The 23,010-nt window shown below is 45.6% G+C and overlaps 1 protein-coding gene across 1 annotated transcript in view; it reads right to left on the bottom strand.

Annotated features, from left to right (window-relative positions):
• Dnm3 (dynamin 3) overlaps positions 1–23,010 on the bottom strand; it is a 431,668-nt gene that overhangs the window by 255,877 nt on the left and 152,781 nt on the right. Inside the window, exons 11-13 of the mRNA XM_026388451.2 lie at positions 15,742–15,828; positions 10,781–10,851; positions 1,321–1,372 (exon numbers count right to left, since the gene is read on the bottom strand). Of these exons, the coding sequence (XP_026244236.1) occupies positions 1,321–1,372; positions 10,781–10,851; positions 15,742–15,828 (210 nt within the window). The remainder of the gene's footprint in view (positions 1–1,320; positions 1,373–10,780; positions 10,852–15,741; positions 15,829–23,010) is intronic.

The following is a 23,010-nucleotide window of genomic DNA, read 5'->3' on the forward strand; positions in this document are numbered from 1 at the left end:
TACAGCAAAAATCAGATGTTCAATTTTCACCCACCTTTTAGAAGCATCATCTATATTTATTGAAAATATGATCACACGGGTATGGAGCAAGGCTTGCGCCCCAAACAACAAAAGCACGGAAGGACAGAGGTGAAGATCATTAATGATTTTAATCATTTTAAGGCCCATTAAAATTAGAGAAATATCAAAGCACCCACGATGTTAAGGGTTTATTATTACGGCATTTTAGAGTCTACTAGTTCATACCTTTCAATCACAGCAAGTCATTAGCAGTGAAGGGATGAACCCTCTAAAGAGGATTTTTATCTCAGTGGTAGGGTGTTATGAACAAGACAACCTGAGTTTTAAAAAAATTAGTAGCAAGCGCTAGTTTAGTTAATCAGTTAAAGACAAACTGTGCCCTTGGAAAGCTAAATGAAAAAGCAACAGTAAAGCTTACAGAACTTAGCTCGTACAATTTGCCTTGAAGGCGGAAGATTGGTTCCCTGAAATAGCAAAGAATTATATGCTTTAGTTCAGAAAAAAAGTTTTTAAAATAAAGTCTGTTATTACCTCTTCTCTGTTCAAAACAATGAAAAAAAAAACAATCTAGAGCAGAGGTTTCAATTTGTTCAATAATTGTACCTCTGAATTTTAAAAAAAAACACAACTAAAAAAATCATCATTGTTTTGACTTGAAAAGAAATAACAATGCAAATATTCATTATCACATAAAACATAAAAGAAACAGCAAACTGTGGGAGTTAATACGATCTCTGCAGAGCGCCATTAGTCAGAGACAGCTGGTCAGCCCCCAAACACAAAAACTGAGAAGATCAGATCTCCTTAGGAATTCACGTCTTCATTTACCAACAGGAATTTAGGGTGGCAGAGATTAAACCCAACAACTGCCTTCGTTATGAGCTGTCCCTTCACTGTTACCAAGCTGTGCAAACGTGTGAACTAGTCGGCAGCACCAAGAAAGCTCATGCAATTATCCACCATGTGCCAACCTTGAACCGACCCACAAACTCAAGGTTAAGTTCAGGGGTAACGTAAGCAAGCAAGAGGAGGACAGGAGGAGTCAAAATTGAAACGCAGAGCAAGTAGCAGAAAAGTTATTTAAAAATAAATCAATACGGTTAACTGCATACAATAGCCAAAGAGAAGTGCAATTCACTCCAGAAATTTTAGAAGCAGAAATTTTTAAAAAAAAAAAAAAAGCTGCATTTCAAGCAAAACTTGCACATGATTAATTTGCATTTAAAAAATCGTCAATCAAGCGATTTAGTTCAAACTCCTTGGGGTATGCATGCACTGATTCTCTTGCACGATTCCTACCTGATTCCCAATTGTGGTTTTCTTGTGGACCTGACTGCTCCTCTGCTGAGCACTGAGAAAAGCAAAGGAAAGTAGCGCTGAAGAAACTCGTGTTTTTCTGAACAAGTAACGATACTACAGTAAACACAGACTGCGAAATAAGCACGGCCACTGAGGCGGGGCTGGTGTAAAATATCCAGGTCGGTTTCATTCTGGAAGCAAAACCAAATCAATAGGGTTGCTAATAGCAATTAACCATCATAGATCCAAACTCTAATAACTCCAGCTGCAAAAACCTTCATCATCGGGTTGATGACAATACGAGTTGATGTGCGACATCCACAGGTACGAAGAAGAGTTGTCATGAAGTGACGTTAATGCTGATTGAGTACATACCGTGTCCCGAGTGCTTTACAGATAATGGTGATTTTAAGTCTTACAGCGACCCTGCAGGTAGGCACTACTGCTATCCTTGTTTTACAGACAGGAAGCCTAACCCCTGGCCCCGACTCTGACTCATCTCCTCCCTCCCTGCTGGTCTCTGCTGTGTCTTGAGCCTGCCCAGCACACTCGGGCCTCACAGCCTGTGGCTGGCCTCCCACATTAGGGTTGCTTCCCAGGCAGCCACCCTCCCCTCCAGGACCTTCATCCCTCCCTCTGCTGTTTTTCTCCATGACACACGGTCACCTCCAAGCTGGCTCTGCAGTTTCTTTGGGGGCTCATCTGTCCACCTGCCTCCATCAGATTTCGAGCTCCGTTTGATCCACTGCTCTGTCCCCAGGCTACAAATACCCAATGAGAGGAAAGCCGGGGAGGCTGTGGCCATGACAACCCCCACCTCACACCCGGGCCAGACGGGACTCGGGACTTGGTCAGTTTACCCCAGAGCTCACAGTGAAGTTCGTCATTTCATCCCTCAAAAGAGTGAAGGCTTTCTTTGGTAGATCCACGGATCCACCTGAGGACGTCACAAAACCCAACACATGGGGCTACCCCGGGAGGACAGCGATGTTCGACTCGCCAGCAGTCCTCGGCGAACCCTCTGGCTTCGGGGTTTATAGTAGCCGTTTTGGAGAACAAGGGGTGGGGAGCCTCTAAAATGAGAAGAGGTGGATTCCAGCCGTCGGCACATGTCTGCAGTGGCCGGATGTCGAGGACAGCAGCCCACACCACACTCAGCTGTTGGAGAGCGCGTCTCTTCTCTCCACCTCAAGAAAACCGCAGCTGCGCTCGGGTAGGGGTGGGCGGGCGGGGTGGCCGTGAAGCCTCCCTCTGTGTGGTTGCTAGAGGTGTTTTGTGTGTATTTGGGTTTTCAGATTCTGATTTATTAATGCCACCTTCCTCCTTCCTCGATACTTGTTACATTTCCGAGTTTCTAATTCCCTGCGACACTATGAAATCCATCTCTCTTCTGCCACTCCTCTAATCATCTAATTCTACAGCTTTGGGGTTTTGTAGGTGAGGGTGGGTAGGTGGGAAGCTTCTGCCTGGTCAGGCTCCAGTTTGCCCACACGGCCCTGGCTGCCCAGGCACAGCCAGAGGCTCAGCGGACCCTCTCCTGGCCCTGGGTCTCTTCCCAAAGCGCTCCAGGCCTGCTGTCTCCTAGGGATAACTGGGAAAATGACTTGATCATGTGACCGGCTCCTCCAGGGCCACCTGGCCTCTTCCTTGCACCATGTTGTGTTTTAGGGTGTCCTCTGGGGGGACATATCTTGAACAAATCTCTGATTGGTGACGGTAAATTCAAAAGGTTTCATGGACTCAGCATCTTTATCTTGGACACATTATAGGGGTCCCACATAAGGGAAACGAAGCTGAGCACAGGCCCGGAGCATGCCGAGGACTCTGTGTGCAGAGGCAGAGTCGAGGGACCCCAGTTTCTTAGCTACAAATGGGGGAGGGGTGAGAGAGACAGAAACACAGAAAGAAGGGGAGGGGGCCGGACTAGCTGTTTGGATGTTTCTTCAAAACTGAGGATAAAACCCAGGGCCTCGCGGGTGGGGAGACCTGCCCCTGAGCTGCTCCCAGCCCTTAGGTCCCTTTTGGATCCAAGACTCCATGACCCACCACTTGTAAGGCCGTGCAGAAAGAGAAACCGATTTATTTCGTGGGCCAATCGCAAATATTAAAGCAAACATTAAACTGCCATTATTTTCCACCTAAAGAATCATCTTTTTTGCAACAACCGGCCCTTATATTCAAATATACTGTTGTTAATGATGTATTTGGGTACTTTAGAATTATTTTATAAATTTCTTAATAATGAACTGTCTACTTGGAAAATAGCCTTTATCATGATTCTTCTGTATGCTATGATGACTGAACTAAAAGTATTTTGAAATACTTATTTAAGAACGTGTTCACGAGAAAATTTTCAATTTAAGGCCTTGGACGTATTCTTGGATGTAGGTGATTAAACTAGTTAATCTCAGCAACATTATAGAAAATACCAAGCAATAATGTTTTAATTTGAAGTAAGCCCAAAATATTAGTGCAACAACTTAGAAGATGGAGGAAACATGAACAAGATGTATCCCTTATGATCAGAGGTCCACAATGCATCTAGTACAGGTAAAGACAGACACCAAACACAAGTACACATAAAAGTTGAACCTATTGAAACAAAAATGAAGATGTAATAGAAAGAAAAAAGGTACTTTGTTTCAAATGCAGGATTACAGTTATCTCTTTGTGTGTGTGTGGGGGGGGGGGGAGTTTGTGTAAGTGTATAAGTTCCTATTAAGCATAAGTCACCATGGAAGAGACTGTGATAAACAATGGAACATAAAACCCAAAGTAGGTTTATGCTTGGGACATTGTGATTCTAAAAGTATATAGCAGGAAGTTCAAAATTTTTATAAAAATAAGAGCACACTAATAGACACTCCAAGAGAAAGCCAGAGGGCTAACTCTGCTCAATTGTTTCTGCCTATTCTCTTCTATCCTTTATTATCTTGTGCAAGAAAAGGCACAGATAATAAAGTGTGCCAAGGAGGTGTGTGGTCATTTATCAACAAGTCCTATACATAGTACAGAAGGGATTGCTCTGAATGCTCAAAGACAAGAAATACCATTTCAGTTTGATGTGACCTGATATTTTTGCAGGAAAATTGCAAGATAAATTTTAATAGAAGACAACAAGCAACTGCATTAAGAAAAAAAAAAAAAAAGATGATATTAGCACAGCCAGGAGGTAGAAAGATGAGGCATGCAGTGAATTTCTGGAGAGCAAAACTAACATCAAGGCAGAACCATGTAACAGTAGACAGGGCTGTCTCTGATGTCAGAAGCCATCGCACAATAACGGTGTACTGGGGCCAATTAGCAGAGAATCTGGCCAGGGCTGCTTATAGCCAGACTAGCAATGCTCATGTGCAATGGGAAAGGTCAAGGATGTGAAGAAGGACATCGCAGGCGGGTGCTGGGGCAAGAGTATGGTACATCTAAGGGTCCCAAAGCGGCCCAAACTGGCTGAGGTAGGAAATGGACAGCTGAGTAGAGAAGAACAGGTGGAAGAGGAGGCAGCAGCACTCGGGGTCTGGGAAACCCTGTTCATGCAGTTATCCTAAAAGTCATAAGGAATCCTGGGGGAAGGAGAAAGGATGTGACGAGAGAAAGACGGTGGCAGCCGGAGCCACAGAGGACCGACTCTGGGAGTGGCCATGACAAACTCAAGAAAGGCTATGGAGGGAGAATCAAACAGACCAGTGACGATGAAGGAGAAAGGGCACAGAGTGACAACGGGCTCTTGCTCTGAGCGACGGGAGTCACCCGCTGAGGAGTGGAAACGGGGTGGGGGCAGTTACCAAGGCAGGTGGCCAGTTTGGTTTGGGAATGCTGGTCGAGGCTCCTCCACGGGCACAAGTGGAGAGGCCCGTGGGCAGCTCAAGGTGGTGCAGAGTCCAGAAGCAAGGTCTGGGATGGACAGCCAGCCCCAGAGCCACCCAAAGAAGTGGGTGACGCCAGCGCTGGAGTGGTGAGACGGGTCCGGCAGAGGCCGTGAGTGAGGTAAGAGGGCCAGGGAAGGATGCCAATCAACACCGTCCTTTAGTGTGGGCAGAGGTGTATGGCTCCTGAAGAAGGCTGCAAAGCAGAGGCCACAGCACAAAGAGGAGACTCAGGAAGAGCAGAGGCCCAGGAAGAGTGGAGGCCCAGGAAGAGCGGAGGCTGCAGACACAAGGTCCCACATCTCTTCAACAAGTGTGGCTCACGATGCCAACGAAGGGCTCGGTTGTCTGTTGGTTGACTCTTTTCTCTGGACAAAAGCATCTCAGTAGAGTGGCATGGGAGACACTGGACTATATAGGCCAAAAGTGGGAGAGGTGGAGAGAAGAAAGGAGCAGAGACTTTAGCCAACTCAGAGGGTCTCCGATGGGTCACAGACAGAGTCCCCGAGAGACGCAGTGTTTGCGCCTCTCTGCCACCAGGCTTCTCTTGGACAGGAGACCTGGAAACAGAAGAAACTTCAGGAGAAGCCACAATGGAGAAAATACTAGCAAAACAGCAACATGCAGCCTCAAGGGTAGGGCAGAGGGAGGAAAGGGCCAGCCTCTCTTCTGCGTGGTGAAAGCTGACTGCGCTCCCTGAGCGCCGGGGCCCATGCAGCAGAAGCCAAGAGACTCATCTCCTTTCTCTCTTCCAGGTCAGCACCAAGCCATCCGAGAAGCCGGGCCCCTGATGAAAGCGCGGCCACCTGCACTCCCATTCTTCAGAGCTGGGCCGTCCGACACAGCAGCGGGCAGTCAGGGTCAGCAGCCAAGGCAAGACTTTCATTAACCTAAACTGGAGATTCATCTCCTCCATCTCACCAGCCACATTTCACTCAATCACTAGCCAAATGCGGTTTGTGCCACGGGTTCTGAATCATTTCCATTATGTGTTCTATTGGGTAAAGTTGATTAGAGGACAGGAATCTTTGGGAAGATTCTCTTTTATTACCCCAAGAAAGATGATGAACGCTTGGGGATCCCAAGAACACAACCCATCACAGGCAGGTCGGCCCCCATCCAATCCAACGGGAACAGAGGGAAGAAATTAGTGAAGTCTCCAGCCAAACACGATGGGAGAGACTCTCACAGAGCTGGAGGCCTATGAAAAGGATCCCTCATCTCTGCAGACTCCTTTTGAAGATGCAGTTGAAACAATAGATGCGAAGAAGGGCGTCTGTATTTTAGAATGGTGCTTGGAACTCTGGAATTTGTGACTGATTTCAACGAGTGACACTGCAATGTCCTTCCAGGCTGCTGGCACCTGCACTGCTAGCTGGTGAGGATCCTGCTAAGCAACCGTGCATGTAAGTCCTAAATGTGGACGGCTCAAAAGAAGGATCCCATAGACTCCAATGCCCAAGTTCTGATTCCATAAGAGAGAACAGCCTCACGTACAAATAAGAACCAGCAATGCCGTTATGATCGAACATCAAAGAAGAATGGAAAGAGGGAAACCAAGCTTGCTCTGGAATTTGGTGGCAAGGTTCAAATACATGCCCTTTGGTGCAAGGGCGGCAGAGGCATTCCAGGGGATCAGGGACGAGAGGTAATGAACACTGTAACCCACGGAATTTCCATGGTGCTCACATAACAAGAGTTGAAACATGTACCCTGTATCGTTTCCACTGTGAGAAAACAGGTGTGGAGACCTACTCAGCAGACCTCCGCCTGCTGCTCACGCTCATGGGGGAGAGATTTATGTTAAGCCCCTCTTGCTCCTAAACCACTGGATGGCACACACTTGGTAATTCAGGAGGCAAACTGGGTCATGCACAAATGAAGAAGAGCATCGGAATTTGAAATTTCACTTCCCAAGGCACTTAGCTAGTAAGCTCTGCCAAACTACTGAGAATTCTGGGAAGTGAATGAAGGAATGATTGGACCACTTTTTATTTTCTTAAATAGCAAATATTCTATTGTGTAAGAAAATATAATTTAGGATTTTTCCCCAATAAGAATGACAGAAAGTTCATTTTTTTTCCCCTGAAATCATGAACTTATTTACATCCATACTACAGGTGAAAGGTCAAGTTTAGAAAGCAGGAAATTCCAAAGCAAGCCTACACCAGACCCTGATTGGACACGGTACACATGGTACCTATTTTACGGTTCATGTTTAGCAAACTACAGGGAGATGGAAAAAGAAGTTCCACATATTCAACATGGCAGAATTAATTCTACAGTAGCAAGAAGAATTTTGAGATACTCTGAACACTACTGAGGAAACTAAATATTCTATTAACCTAAGTTTAGAAACTTGTTTTCCTTCCGAAATAATTCAGTACAAAGACAAAGTCATTCGGTTGAAAAAAAAATCACATGTGTGAAATACTCTGTATGCCACCATTCTATAAATAAATCTGAGAGGTGGCCCCCCTCTTCTTTGGCAACTCCTTAAAAATCTCATGAAACAAATGCTAAGTTTTCTCAACCCCAGACTTTAATTTTCTATCTTTGGAACTTAAAAATACTTACATAATTGTCTTCAAATATGGCTTGACTTCTCTTCCTTGGTGGAAACAGCACCTCTGCCAACTTTAAAATTTATAGCTACAACCATATTTTCTTAATTTTTAAAAGCCCAGAAAATACCACAACCCCTCAAAGTGATTTTGAAATGAACATTTCTTCATCTTTGTCATTATCCCACGTCACACTGAAATGTACGCCAAGTCAGTGCACAAATGGAAAGAACATTCATCTCTGAGTCTTAGGGCACAACACTGCCATGGGTAGGGACCACCAGGAGGTGCGGGTCTGTATTTCATCAGCACCTGCTGTAGGCAAAGGCAGAAATGCCACCCTGAACCCCACCAAAATACACAACTGATGCATGTTAATTAAAAATAAAACACTGTCTTTGGAGACAATGGTATTAGCAACTAGAAAATATTTCAGAGTGACCATACCTAAGTCATCATAGAATTCAGTACAATGTAAAATGAAGATCCAGTGACGGGATTCATGTGGGGTGAGTGTGTGTGTGGTGCGTGCAGGTGTGTGTGCACATGCACGGCTCTCTGAGTGAAGGGACAGACTCACTCTCACATAGCTTACCACGGTTTTCTAAAGAACTGCTACATAACTCATTAGTTTGACTTCCTAACAATCCTGAAAGGTATACAACACAGGGATTGTTTATTATTCCATCTAACAGGTCAGTGAACTCAGATTCAGAAAGTCTCCAAGGCGCCTTGGCAAACCCTGGAAACGTAGCCAGGGCTGCTGACTCCCAGATCCACTCTGTAAAGAGGGTCTAGGTGAGACAAGAAACTACGCAAAGTCGCCGGATTTCTCGAGTGGTTTTAACAAAGCAGCTTTTTCTCTCACCAATATTATAAAGGTTCACAGTCATCTCATTGCTGGAAAAAAAAAATCCCCTGAAATGCAGAGAGGCTGCATCAAAAGACTGTGCTCGAAAGTATTAAATTTTAAAAGTTACATGCCTTTGGTAACCTAGAAATCAGCATAACATATGAAATACAACAGTCTCTGAGGTAGACAATACCAAAAAAATCAATGGGAAAAAATAACACTCTGACCCATCCCTTTTGAAATGAAGAAAAAAAGAGAAAGTAAAAAGAAAAGATAATCTGGTGGGGAGTTTCAGGAAGAATATAGGGGTGAAATTTAAATTCTAGCAATGGTTGCTTAATATGTTCAAAACCTGAATCTTGCTAAGGCATTATATTCCCCCTTGGAGCCGGCTACCACCAGGGTGCGCTGCCACATCCTTTCCACTTTGAAGTTACCTGGTCAAGTTTGCATTCACGTTGCTACGTTTTTGTATGAACCTAGCTGGCATTGGTCGTCCATAAAAATCGACATTAAAGGCAACACTCCTCTTATTCCAAACGACTTGAGGACTTGTCTTTTAAACTCCTCCAAGAAGCAAGTAAAGTAAATGGAGAATGTGCCGGTTGGAAATTTCACATGCATTCAGCCTAGCTCCTGAAAAGCAAAAACTTTTTTTTTTTTCTTTACTTTCCCCCCATACAAACTAGAGTGGAGCACAGCCCAGGTCACCTGGAGTCCGCTGACCTTGAGGAGACCTGGGGGGAATTCTTAGCTGCACCTTCCAGACCTGGAGGCCGGGATGCTTACTGCAGTGGGGTGTAAGGGGGAGGGGCTTGGAGGGAGGGCAGGGGGGGTGCTGTGTGAAGTGCCTGGGCAGGAAATGACCACTCAGAGCTGGGTGAGCAGTGTGGCAGGAAGGCCCTCTGAACCAGAAAACGCACTTGCCGCCATGTGCTAGCAAGTTCACCCACATTACACAGGCAGGGAAACTCATCCACCCTCCAGTCATAGCCGCTGGATGCAAAATACATTTACACGCTAGCTAGACCAGCCTCACTGCAGCCTGGATTAGAATGGGGTAATTTCCTGTTGGGTAATTGGGAATTTTCTCCCTGAAACATGCCTGTAAATTTCTCAGGCCCCTGTGTAGTCCAGGTCACATGGTCTATGTCTTCTAAGTCAGGGTGTAATAAAATAAAACAACATAATGTCAAACTAATTTACTTTTTATTTGTCCCTGTTCTTGAACGTGCACAGTTAAAGTAAAAGGACAAAGACTTTTATTTTATACTTTATATAAAATGGATTGTGTTTTTAAACATATTTTCTATAACTTTATTTTTATTTATTTATTTATTTATTTATTTATTTATTTATTTGGTGCTGAGGATTGAACCCAGTGCCTCACCCATGTTAGGCAAGTGCTCTATCACTGAGCTACAGCCCCAGCCCCCAAATGGACTGTTTTATATATTTGAAGTTGCAAACACTTGATGTCTGAACACATTTTAGAGTTAGAATCAAAGTTTTTTTAAATTAAACAGAAACTGAATCCATTAATAAGCAAGAAAAATAGTGAATTCAGAGTCTTGCATGATGAATATTCAGCCCTGGATAATTAACCATACTGTCCATAGGACAGCAATTTGCAGACACACATATGTAAATTATATACATTGTATAAAAAGAAAAAGAGAATGTTCATCCAACTCAGATCATGTCTAAGTTCCAAAAGAACAGTTGTGTGGATGGGTTTTTTATTTGTTTGCTTTGTTTTAAAAAGACCTCTATGTTTTGACTTAGGGAACTCCTAATAGTTTGCATCATGTGAATTTTAGTTGATATTTCAAACTAATGTGAGGAAGTGTTCCCAAATTTTAAACGTGCATCTGTTACTGCTTATCTATGGGAATTCGAAGAAAACTTCAGTTTATCATCCAAAAATAAATAAGCAACTAAAATACACATGAATTCTGATTCTGTCTAACAGAGCCAACTGCGGTACCTGATAGGGAGAAGAGTAAGCACCCTGCCCATGGTTTCAGACCTCAGCCCTCCTAAGCAGATAGACCCCAGTGGTCATCTTGATACAGACTATGCTCTCAAAGGTGGGGAGCTGCAGTGGAAATTCACAGTGGGTGATGGGACAAACCAGCAGGAAGATCACGTGACAATCACGTGTTTCACTCACGTACTTTGCGAAGCCGATGAAGTCTTCGTGGTTGGTGTTGATGTAGGAGACTTGAATGTCAATTAATAGCAGTACCTGCAAGTCAAAGGGAAACACTTCAGCGGGAACCCATCTCAAAAAATTCTCATATATTAAATTCAATTATCGCTTATCAATTATTTTTCTGTACTGAATTTTTAAAGGGAACTTTCAATTAGAAAAGGTAATATAAATTTTTTTTCACTTGACTCATAATTTTGCAAGGTAATAATCTATATTAAGGAAATAGAAGGGAGACCAACAGAGTAGAGGAAGGGGTTGGGTGGGGGAGGGACATGGGGAAAGAAGTCGACCAAAGTATGCTGCATAAATGTATGAATACATCACAATGAACCCTACTTACATATAATCATGATGCACATCTGAAATACTAATAAGGGAAGGGACATCGGTAGAGGAGAACAAGCAGGTCAGAGGTGGGAGGAGGGGAAGAAAAGAGAGAGTCGTGGGGAATGAGGCGCGCAAACTGTGCTCTGTGCATGCAGGGGTGCCGCCCGATGAATCCCACCACAGGCACCGTGTGGGGTCTACCTGAAAGGAAAGTCTGAGTCGCACTTGAAGAGAATGACATTAGAGTCTACAGACACGTGCCATCTGCTACCTTAGCAGACTGGAACTGTTCTATTCCCTGACGCAGGCACAATGTACAAAAGAGAGGCAAGGTGTAGACACTACACCCTCTCTGGGTTTTCCTCTTCTTTGAGCTCCCTCTAGGCCATCAGAAGGACTCTAATATCCAAATAAATACAGAACCTCTTGGAGGTCAACAGGCTTCATGATCAAATCCAAACGCCAACCAGGCCCCTGCCACACGGTCTCCCCATGGACGTCTTCTCTGCCCTTCCTCTGAACTGCATTCTTCCTACCCTGTCCCTGCTGTGCCCCGTATTATTTTCCTTCGTAGCATTACTACCGGTGACAGCGTTTCTTTCGGTATCTGGCAGGCAGACCTCAGCTGCTGTGGCCGCTGGGACATCCCCAGAGCCTAGGTCAGGGCCTGCAACATCGGGGGCCATCAGTCAACATGTGTGAGGAACCTACTGAAGGATGACCCAGGGAAGGTGAAAACGCTCGGATCATGAGACACATAAATTCTCAGAGGTGTGAAAGGTCTCTGAGGGCAGACAAGGAACCAAGAGAGAAGAAGAGGAGATTGTAGGCACTGGAAACTGTTAGCAAGAGGGTGCACCTGGAAACAGGGAAAAGACCTAAGAGCCTCTGGGAGCTTATAAACTGGCTGCTTTCCTGCAGGGCGCCCCCTGCAGGCATCAAGGTAACAGCTCTGAGTTCTCAAGGTTCAGACAGAATGAATGCTCTGGGAGTCTTCCCTGCTCCTTAGACCTCTGCCTCTCCATCCCACACCACGGTTAAATAACACACACCTAGGCTGCACCACAAATGTGATTAATTATTCACACACCTTTGGGTTCAGTGCATATCTGCTCCACAAGATCGTAGGCTCTATACAAACAGGATTATGTTGGTCTTGTTCACTATTTTAATCCCAGACCTAGCATGATACATGCAATAGGTGCCCAATAAATGTTTGTGGCTTTAGTTTCATAGCTATCTACCAAGTTTGAAGAACACTTTGTTTTGAAAGGAGCAATTTATTCCCATATAATTAGTTTGTGGCTACTTATTATTGCTTCTGACTCTGTACCCAGTGCTCTGGGCTCTGAGGCTTTGCTTTTGTAATGAATCTCAGCTGGCCATCTGACCAAATCCTACTAGAGTCGTAAGGGAGCTGCCAGAAACAGACGAAAAGATCACTCTGAATCCACTCCCACTACCAAAAATAAAGTCAAGGCATATGGGCTATTGATCAATAACATCACACCTGCAAAAAAAAAAAAAAAAAAAAAAAAAAAAAGCTTCATATCCTTGGATACAGTTTTGTTTTATCTCTTAAAGAGAACTCTAGAGTGAGGAGGAGCGGTTATCACATTAAGTGTAGTCCTGCCTCGGGGTCTGTGAAATATCATATTCCCAAACCTGTTTGGCAGGGATTCTGTACCTGTAAGAGGTAGTAAGTGCAAATAAGTTGCTGCCACCATAAGGAGCAAACATCCGCACAATTCTCAACATGACCAAAGGCTGCTGTGTGCACCTTGGACTTTCACACACACTCACTTGGACTGCAGTGTAGGAAAAGAATGGAAAACATGAAAGCCATGGCTGTTCTCATTCATATTCCTGGAAATTGGGAGTCTGAGTTCACCCCAGGAAGAGGGCCAGGTCGCATGTGGGGGATGAAAAGGAAAACAGCATTTTTTCACTTTCTCAAAGTTTTTCACTGCGCTTCCACCCACAGTTGTTGAAGAACCGTGAAGTTACTCCTGGTAGAAGCGGTCACCCACAAACTCCAGCACTTCAACGGGCAGTTTTTGCATGAAAACCCTCAGCATGGCTGGCACAGTACATGTTCCAAAAACCTTTGCTTAGAAAACACCTCCTATGGGGCTGGGGTCGTGGCTCAGTGGTAGAGCGCTCACCTAGCATGTGCGAGGCCCTGGGTTCGATCCTCAGCACCACATAAAAATAAATAAATAAAATAGAGGTATTGTGTCCAACTACAACCAAAAAAATAAATATTTTTTAAAAAGAAAGAAAACACCTCATAGACAAACTCATGGTTTCCATCTGCTTGCTTTTAAAGATTTCCCACAAACCCACACCAAGTTTCCTGAATGGAGGTAGTTAATAGTTCTATTTTTTTAAAAGAAAGAAAGAAAACTGTAATAGTGCCTCGGCATAGTCCAGGTGCAGAGGCTGGAGAAGACAGCCACATACTTCAAAAGCACCACATGGCCCCAGCCACATAGAGTCCCACATTCAAATAGAAGTCCCGTGGCCTGGCTTTGAATGCTAGCTTCAGACCATGCAGGCAGCTCCTGACTGGACTGGAAGTCGCCTGTGTCCTGACTTCATAAGCCCCTCCCCTGACCCAACTCACAGGGACTCCCGGGTCTTGCCGCTACCAAGTCCCCACTGGGCTGGGCTGCTCTTGGGAAGTCCTGGATCTGCCACCTCTCTCTCCCTTCTCATCGTGCCTGGGAACCGCTTCTCATGCCCTGGGATCTGGTTGTTCCAGGAAAATGCTAAATTTGAGGATGTTGATTTAGTAAAACTAAACCTCGGAAACATGACACGTGAAGAAGTCAACAATGGACTTGGCTATGACCCTGAAGATGGTTAAAATAATGACGGCATAGTCTTTCCTCAAAATTCCTTTGACATAAGGTCTCCAAATTATAATGTGCCTTCACGCAGGGTATATTATAATTTGAATATTGTGGACTAAAGATATGAAAACAGGCTTATTTACTTAAGGTCAGGTAGAGAGTGGCTTTTGAAGAACTCAAGTTTTCTTGGTCCCACAGTGGCCAAGACATTAAAGGGGGGGGGGGGGCAGGGGACAGAATCTCCAGCTTGGGGCTAGAAGCCAGGTCCCATGCTTGACGTCACCGACTCCTGAGTTAACAGTGCCTTGATCACCTCCAGTAAGTGGCCAGCCCATTCTGTGCCCCTGGGGCTACTGCGGCTACCTAACAGCGGGAAAGCCGGGAAACAAGCGAAAACTACCAATACTCGTCAATTAACTTTCAAAGCACGATGATAAAGAGGAGCTGCAGTGAGTCCCAAGCCACAGTGTCTCAAGGTCACCCCTTGGAGCGGCAGCCCCTTCCCCTCCTTCCCGCGCCCCAGGCTGCGCCTGTGCCCAGCTCCCTGGCTCTCCTTCCTGTTTTGCCTGCTTCCTTCTCCCCATCCCTCCCCTCCTCCTCCCAATTTGCCCAAGAGTCCCTAAGAGCTGCAAAGCCTTGCACTACTAACTTGCATTGGTTTCCAGAGACCGAAGACCAGCGCCCAGCGTCCTTCGTGAGAGGCAGGAGACTGGGCCCAGCTGAGCACCCACCACTGCGCGTGCGGGGAACGGGCGTTGGAAATCTTTGATTTCCCTTTATATCATTTTATAAATTACCAAGAATCCATTTAATTTTTTTTTAAACATCACCATCTAGGTTTATTGACTGTGTTGTCACTATTTTTAAAGCTTGTTACATTGTATTTTACTTTAAAAATATTTTTTAGTTGCAGATGGACACAATACCTTGATTTTACTTATTTTTATTTTTAATTTAATTTTTTTATTAGCTACATATGACATTACAATGATCTTGGCAATTCATACAAGAACCCCACAAACTTCCTGAGATAGTTAATAATTCTATTTTTTAAAAAACAGAACTTGTTATTTTACTATAGTCTTTCACTATCTTAATGTTATTATCCTTGCTTAAAAACAACTTTTCCAAATCACAGAGCTCAGATTAGAAGACAATTTCAAGGTCACGCCTGACATATACATTTACAAATAGTTAGAAATGTTTAAAAGTGCAGTTCTTAAATGTTTTGTTTTTTTTTTCCAATCATAGTTTCCATGGCTAAGTTGATGAAAAGCTATGGCTATTCTTGGTTTAAAAAAGAACGCTTGGCATAATATTTTAGACATTTATGAATATCCTGGAGCCCATATGTGGGCCCATTCAAAATTAAGAACCCCTGTCTCAAAAGAAAAAAACTTGGTATGTTTCTGGACTAGCAGTTTTCAAAGTGGGATGTGTATGTCCCGGGGGCGCAACATGATAATCACTGAGTGTCGAGGACAAAAAAAAAAAACAGCAGCTTCTGATGCTGTTTTTAAATTTCTTTCTTCTGCAGTCATTATATTTGCTTATATTTTTAATGTGCTTAAGATACTAGTAGAGTTAAAGCTTGTATGTATTTCAAAATAGAAATAACTATGATGTGGCTTTGTGTACTTCTCCATGACAGGCTAGACCAGCTGCTGGAGACCCCGGACAACTCTGCAGAGGGCCTGGACACCCCACAGGGCCCTGCCCACCACGGAAGGCTCCCTCTCACCTGGTCCTTCGTCTTCCCTTCTCGCTCACGAATGTGGTTGGCTACGATCCTTTCCGTTTCCTCACAAAGTCTGGGGAAGTTGGCCAGCTGTGAAGAAAAACAGGTCTCAGTGTTAATACAGAACTCAAGACGTTGTACTACCAGAAGAGAAGCGGAGGCCAATTACGCCTTCTTACAGAGGGACGCTCAATAGACTTCTGGAAGCAAAGGTGACATATCATGAACTCCTGCAGAAGAGTGGCAGAGTCATCGGAGAAGCCCCCCAAACCATAATGGGTGGCAACCTTGTCATCAGAGAGGAGACGGATACTTCAAAACCAGTGCAGCAATTTCCTGGAAGGAAAGCAAAAACCTAGACCCTACCTCACACTGTGCCCTGCAGAGGTGACGCTTAGCAGGATTCCAGGATGAAGAGTACGGAAGAGATGAGGAAAAGGATCAAGGCTGACGTCCACCTAGTGCTCACCACACACCAGGCTCTGTGCTAGGCATGTGTTCAATATTCACAACAAGCCTAAGAAGTGGGTCTCATTCTTAAGTCCATTTTATAGAGGAGGAAAATGAAGCACAAGAGGTTACGTAACTTGCCAAGACCAAAACGGTGGGTCCAGGGTTTCCCCTCAAGTCACAGGGGTTTTATATTTTTCTATTAACTTCAAGTAGCAGAGAGACTTAAACTTCTAATTAAAAAAAAAAAAAAGATCTTGAATCCTACACACACACACACACACACACACACACACGCACACACACTTCAATTTTCTTCACAGGATTGGAGCTAAATTGATAATGACGTTTATTACAGCATTAGTTAGAATAGCAATAAGACAGACAAAAACTATGAACCACCTACATACCTAGTGACCTTAAATAAACTAAGGTAGATCCATGTATGAAGTGGGATGTGGTCATTTCAAATCATATTTTGAATGATCTCTAATGACAGTATTTACAACACTAAGAAAAATCAGGCTATCACATATATCATGTGATTACACACACACCCCACCATGCACCCTCATCTCCTTAAAAAATCCAGCCCAAGAACCTGACAGTCCCAAAGGTCTTGAGCACAGATTATTTCCTCAAATTTCAAAAGGTTAGAACCAGGCCTCTCGGCATGACCACAAACTGCAGAACTTCACAGAAAAGTGGTAATGGTAAGATCTCCTGACCTACTAGTGCAGCAAATCTGCTGTCTGTGCACAGAAAAATATCTGCACAAGTTCCACAAAAGGTTATCTTTGTACTATGCACACCTTTAGTCCTCCATACTTTAAGTCCTTGGTATTTTCTAAAGTGGATATCGAGTAGCTCTGTAGTAATACTACACACACATAGAAACCCAGCTGTCTTTCTCACCTCTAAGTCATCGTCCAGCATCTCATCAGAAGGCCCCAGCTCCTCACCTTAAGAAGGAACAGCTCTCTGGTAGCCGAATCCTGCCACATGTGCTCATCGGGGAGTTTATTTCATGAATTATTATAAAATGCAAATGGAAATCCATTTCCATTCTGGAAACACACCCCAGAAAAGCTCTGCCACCCCAGATCCCTTTTGGTGCTCTGAGCATCCTGCAGATGATCTTCTGTGGGGCTTAGGAAAGCCTTTCTGGTGAGGGAGGCAACGGATCCACACCAGTCCTCCTCACTGAGTGCAGACCTGGGTGGCACACCTGGCACCAACGGCCAGCGGCTGCTCCTCTGCACGCAGGCGTTCCAGGTCTTCCTGGGACACCTGGTCTTGGATAACAGCCCCACTGTTCCAGGGTCGTGGAGAAGTAAGTATGTTCCAGAGTCGTGGAGAAGTAAATATGCAAGGATCACCATCCACCAAGGAAGAGCAGTGCCTTCAACACTTAGGAAATGGATTACAGGGGTTATTATTAAACCACTAAATAGGGCAATATAAAAGAAACTAAGTGGTTGACAACTGAAGGACCCAAGGCCGGAACATGAACCTCATTAAGGCCAAAATGACGAGAGTCCAGTCTCCAAGAAGGCCTCAGGCCACAGGCCCCCGCAGAGGACTGGTTTGTGAGTGTGTGTAGGTATGTATGCATGTGTGTGTACTCACATGTGTGCACACCTGTGTGCATGTTGCCTGCATGTGTGCCTGTGTGTACATGCACACCTCTTCTCTACAACCCAGGGGTTCAGGCTTTCCAGGAGAGAAATCTGCCCAAGTCCATGACTCTGTACCTCCCAGGAACCACCTGAAGTCAGTAAACCTAAATCCTAAGAGGAACCAAGGAAAGAGAAAACAGATCACAAGAACCGCCCTCCTGGAGGAAGAACACTGAAGACGACACCAGGCATCGCTGAAAGGCAGCCCCCGAGTTACGGGCCCTGGCCGGCTGGTCTGGAAAGGGTCGTGGACGGGTAGAATTCAGAAACGCTGGTTTTGACAGCCGGCTGTCCAGCAAAGCCCAGTTCTTAAGATAGGAAGAGGGGTGAGGGTCCTGCTGACCCGCAGTGGTCTCCAGTCAGGCTACCTGCCACTATCTCATTCGTCCACTGGACAGGAGGCCCTGCCCAGCTTGTGTGGCTTTACTGTTGGTTAAAAAGATTTTTATTCCTAAATTTATATCCCACACAGTCATTCACTGGGCAGCTAGGCTCAGTGTGTGTCATAGAACCCAACATTAAAACCTTACAGGGTGGAGCAGCAGGTGGATCATCCCGATCAACAGTCCTACACGAGAAGTCGATTTCAGAAAGAGAAAACTGAGGACGTGAAGGCCTAAACCTGCCACTGGAAGGTTCATGTTCACCCCACGGCAGTGAAAGTCTCAAACTGTACGTCGGTTAAATGGCAAATGACTTCTAAAAAGCTTATTGTTCAAATCACTTGACTGTTCTTAAACAATAAGGAAGATTCAGTGGCGAAGCCATGTCACCTGTATGACTTTTGGAATCACGACCCTAAATGTGGAATTCTGGGAGAAGAATTTAATGATGTGTATTCTGAAAGAAAGTAGCCCTGTAACAAACGTTAACTGTGTTCAATATTCTAAGTTATTTAGGGTAGTATATCATTATTTTTGCGGGACTTCAATATAAAAATTTAAGCAAGGACCACATTTTTCTTTAGAGAAAAAACAGTTACTTCAAAGATATTTCTACCCAATAAAACAAAATTCACACTCTTATACTATTAATTGGATCTTAAGAGCCAAGCTATTAGGTTGCTCCTGGAACAGGCCTGAGCCCAGGAAAGATTTCCTCAGCTTCCAGAGTAACCAGTTCAGTGCCTCAAGCAGCCATTCAGGCTGACAGGTCACCTCCGCTCTCAGGTCCACATGTGCCGAGAGGCGAGACTGCAAACAGGACAAAACCTCCGAGTTCGCCAGACCTAGCACAACTGGAGACAGGGGGCTCGGTTTATCAAAAAGCTGTGAGTCTTCAAGTGTCGCCCACTTGCTGCAAACTGAGCACTAACGCTTACAATACTCATGAAGGCACAAGAGTCAATTTATTCCTCTTTCCATGAACTGGACCTTCCCACCAGGCTCCCCAGAGGAATCGTCTGTGTCAGGGTGTAACACTGAATTTATTCAGGAGATGAGAAAACTGTCCGACACAGCACATCGGCCAAGGTACGGGAAACACAGGTGCACCATGTCCACAGTGGGGGGTGGGGGACCACAGGCAAGGAGCAGCTGGGCCAGGAGCCAGCCACAGGGCGACGTTCTGAATCACACAGGGGTGGCATGTTAGGGTGTCCGGTAGACCTGGGTGCGGCTGGCAGAGAGGGGAAGGGAGCCAGGTCCCAGGTAGACGGGCTTGGGTAAAGCAGGCAGAGAGAGAAAAAGGGTTATTCCTCCTCCTCCAAGCGGGCAAATCCCCAAGCTCCAAACCTCAGATATTTTCTACAACTGCTGAAGGAATGAGGAGGCCTAGGATGGAAAAACTTTTAAACAGGGCCGTGAGGAGGACTTCAGTGTTACTTAGCACATGCCAAGAAAGAAAAACAGAAAGTCCGACTTTGGGTGAAAGAAAACTGTTCAGCAGTCAGAAGAGGCATAGTCTCCTCTTAGGTAATCCAGAAAACAGCCAGTAGGTCACGATGGCGCGACACCAGGTCAAAACGGCACCTGGAGGTCTTGCAAGGTTTCCGTCTCCTCTCTTTCCAAGTTACCTCTGGTAGACACATTAATGAGCAGTTAGAATGGAAAAGGAAAAATCAGAGGGTAGGAAGAAAAACAGAGACCACGGTAAATTATAAATTAAGGATTCATTATACAGCCCTTTAATGAACTGTGAGATTAAAAGGTGACACGTGAACGTCCCTTTAAAATCAAGTCCCAGGCCTGAATTCCCGGCAGTACTCAATAAAAGGCTCAAACCAGCCTGATTTGCAGGCTAGTACATGAGGCACTGACTACATACAAGGCAAGCAAGCACCAGCCAGTTGGACGGGCGGCACGGGCTGGGGGTGTACAACAGGAGTCACTTCATAGTGGAAAGCCAGCACGTCAATCAGACCTCCCAACAAAGCCTATTGGAGTGGTGCTATGTGGCCATCTCTTTCCTGCTTCAGCCCAACGGACACCCACCTGCCAGATCAATGAGACAAGGGCCACTTACACTCTCAACTGTTCATTCAATAATTGCTCTTGAACACCGGGCTGTTCCAGGAGTTGCAGGGAGAGCCATGAGCTTGTCTGGCCAACCCCCTCTGCCACGGAGCCGACAGCCTCCAACTCCCTGTCCTGTCCAGCAACAAGGGCAGCAAGAGACCCGAGTAGGGTCGTTCAGAGAGTCCAACGTGCCAAGAAGAATATAGCTTGGCAGGTAGATGAAGAGTGGTGTGCACGTGTGCGTTCAGGGAGGGGGCGGGCGGTTATGCATAGAAGTCAGACTTGGTGGAGGGCACCTTTGGGCAGAGACAGGAAGGAAGCCAGGGTGTGACCGTGCAGGTAGCTTGCACCACTACAAATGAGGGCGGCACATTTCTCCTGCTGTGTGCTCGCCTGCTGAAGAAATGGGGACGCAGCACAGTTGTAAGGCACAGAAAAGGAGAGCGCTTACAGATGAGAAGAGGCGCGATCTGCAGGCATACAAGCCGGCCAGGGACCTGGGATCCACTGCTTGGTTGTGTGGCTTCAGGGCCAGAAATCTACTTACCCAACATGCCGCAAAACGCATTTCTTCTAGCAGCTCTTTTTAATAGAAAATCTTTGCCTCTATTTCTAAGAGCCAACTAAGGTATTTTTTTTTCTCCTTGCAACACTGTTTTTTTTTTCCTATTTGGGGGTGGGGGGGATTAATTAATTGGTATCATGGCAATCCAAGAATGTGGTTTCCCAAAAGGCCAATAAATGGCACAGTTGCTAAACTGTGGTTAAAAAGAAAAAAACAACAAGATGTTCCTTTCTGTGTTTCCTTAAAGGAACCTCAGGACCCTGTGATGCTGTCCTGGAGAAGAGGAGGTAAAGAAAAGCAGCTGAAAATCCATGCCCACCAGAACAATTCCAAGTCGAGATGTCCCTGAAGCGAAGCCAAATAGCTCATAAAGCTCCAGCATCCATGTCTGCCCTCCAGGGCCCCAGAGGCAGCAGTGAGAAAATATCTGAGAAGAAATGCATTCTCCGGGGTTAGAAGTCTAGCTTTGTGCTTTGTTATTTGAACACACATAAATCCCATATGTTTTCCCTGATGTTTATTTATGTGGCTTAAGGAAAAAAACATTTAAAGATTTTACACATAAGGCATTCAACATGAGTTGTAAATCAAAACAAGGTTTCAAGTGTAAGAGTGTGTGTGTGTGTGTGTGTGTGTGTGTGTGTGTGTGTAGGGGGGGAATTACAATACAGCTGGAATAGTTATACATTTTCCCATTGTCCGGGGCAGGCTGGCATAATCATTCTTCTTATGCCAGTGAAAGTATTAATAACGTCCTCTTTATGTCTCAAAAATATGTTGTGTTGGACGATAAATTGTATAATCTCCTTCTCTATGGATTGTGTTCAGAAAATGTCAAATAATAAAGCCTCACCATACTCAACACGAATTGGAATATTTTGCTCTGCAGAAGATTTTCATGAGACCAGATTCAGCAGTTCAGGGTGGCTCTGAGGAGGCCCAGACCAAGACCATCAAAATGAGCAATAATAAATGGCACATGCTCAAAGGAGAATCTGCCCCAGTGTCATCAAGTCCTCTTTAAAATCAAGCAGGCGCTGCTTTGGCGTCAGGGCAGCTGTTACTAGGTACTGACAGAAGGCTCCTCACCTGGGCTGGTCACTGCGCCCGGTCTGGGGAGAGGAAGGGAGAAGACTCAGCTTTCTTTGAAAAGAGCTTAGAATCAGCCGGAGGAGGCGCCCACACAATGAGGCCCCACAGCGTCAGAGAGCCCGAGGGAGGGAGGGAGGGAGGGAGAGAGAGAGAGAGAGAGAGAGAGAGAGAGAGAGAGAGAGAGAGAGAGAAAGAGAGAGAAGAGAGAGAGAGAGAAGAGAGAGAAGAGAGAGAGAAGAGAAGAGAGAGAGAAGAGAGAGAGAAGGAGGGAGGGAGGGAGGGAGAGAAGGAGAGAAGGAGGGAGAGAGAGAGAGAAGAGAGAGGGAGGGAGGGAGAGAAGGAGAGAAGAAGGGAGAGAGAGAGAGAAGGTGCGGATGGGAGCACGGACAAGGGACAAGGAGCAGAGAAGAGGCACAGACACACAGAGGGCCTCTAGGAAGAGCTTCAGGAAAGACGGCGACCGCCTGCATCTTTAAAACCCAGAAGGGATGGCGGGTGACAAAGGAGGGGAAGGGAGGCCCTCCAAGGGGGAGTCACGTGGACTAATGCCAACGCCTGGAAACGGGGAGGCCAGTTTATAGGCAGGTCCGTGTGGACACCCTGTAGGAGAAAGTGGAGGAGTGGTCAGGGAAAAGAGGACAGACCAAGGCCACAGCGCTCCCCGTGGAGGTGCACCTCAGGAACGGATCAACCGCAGCCAGAAATACTTCCATGATGTGACAGACGGACAGGAAACCAGGTGACCGCTGGGGAGTTAACCGAGAAGGGACCATTAGACGGCAAGCGCCGTGGTTTGGCTGTGGACTGCCCCCCAAAGGCTCATGTGTGGGCTTGTTCCCAGTGCAGTGACGTTCAGGGTGGGGCTCTGGGAAGCAGCTGGATGGCCAGGGCTCTCACCTGTCAGGATGGATCCATTGAGAGCGGAATGATCTACTGGGAGGTGGAGGAGGCAGCTCCCTGGGGCACGTCCTGGAAGGGTATTTCCTGTCCCCAGTCCTGTCTCTCTCTGTTCCATGGCTGCCACGGATGG

Source organism: Urocitellus parryii, chromosome 9, assembly GCF_045843805.1.
Source record: "Urocitellus parryii isolate mUroPar1 chromosome 9, mUroPar1.hap1, whole genome shotgun sequence".
NCBI classification, from domain to species: domain Eukaryota; kingdom Metazoa; phylum Chordata; class Mammalia; order Rodentia; family Sciuridae; genus Urocitellus; species Urocitellus parryii.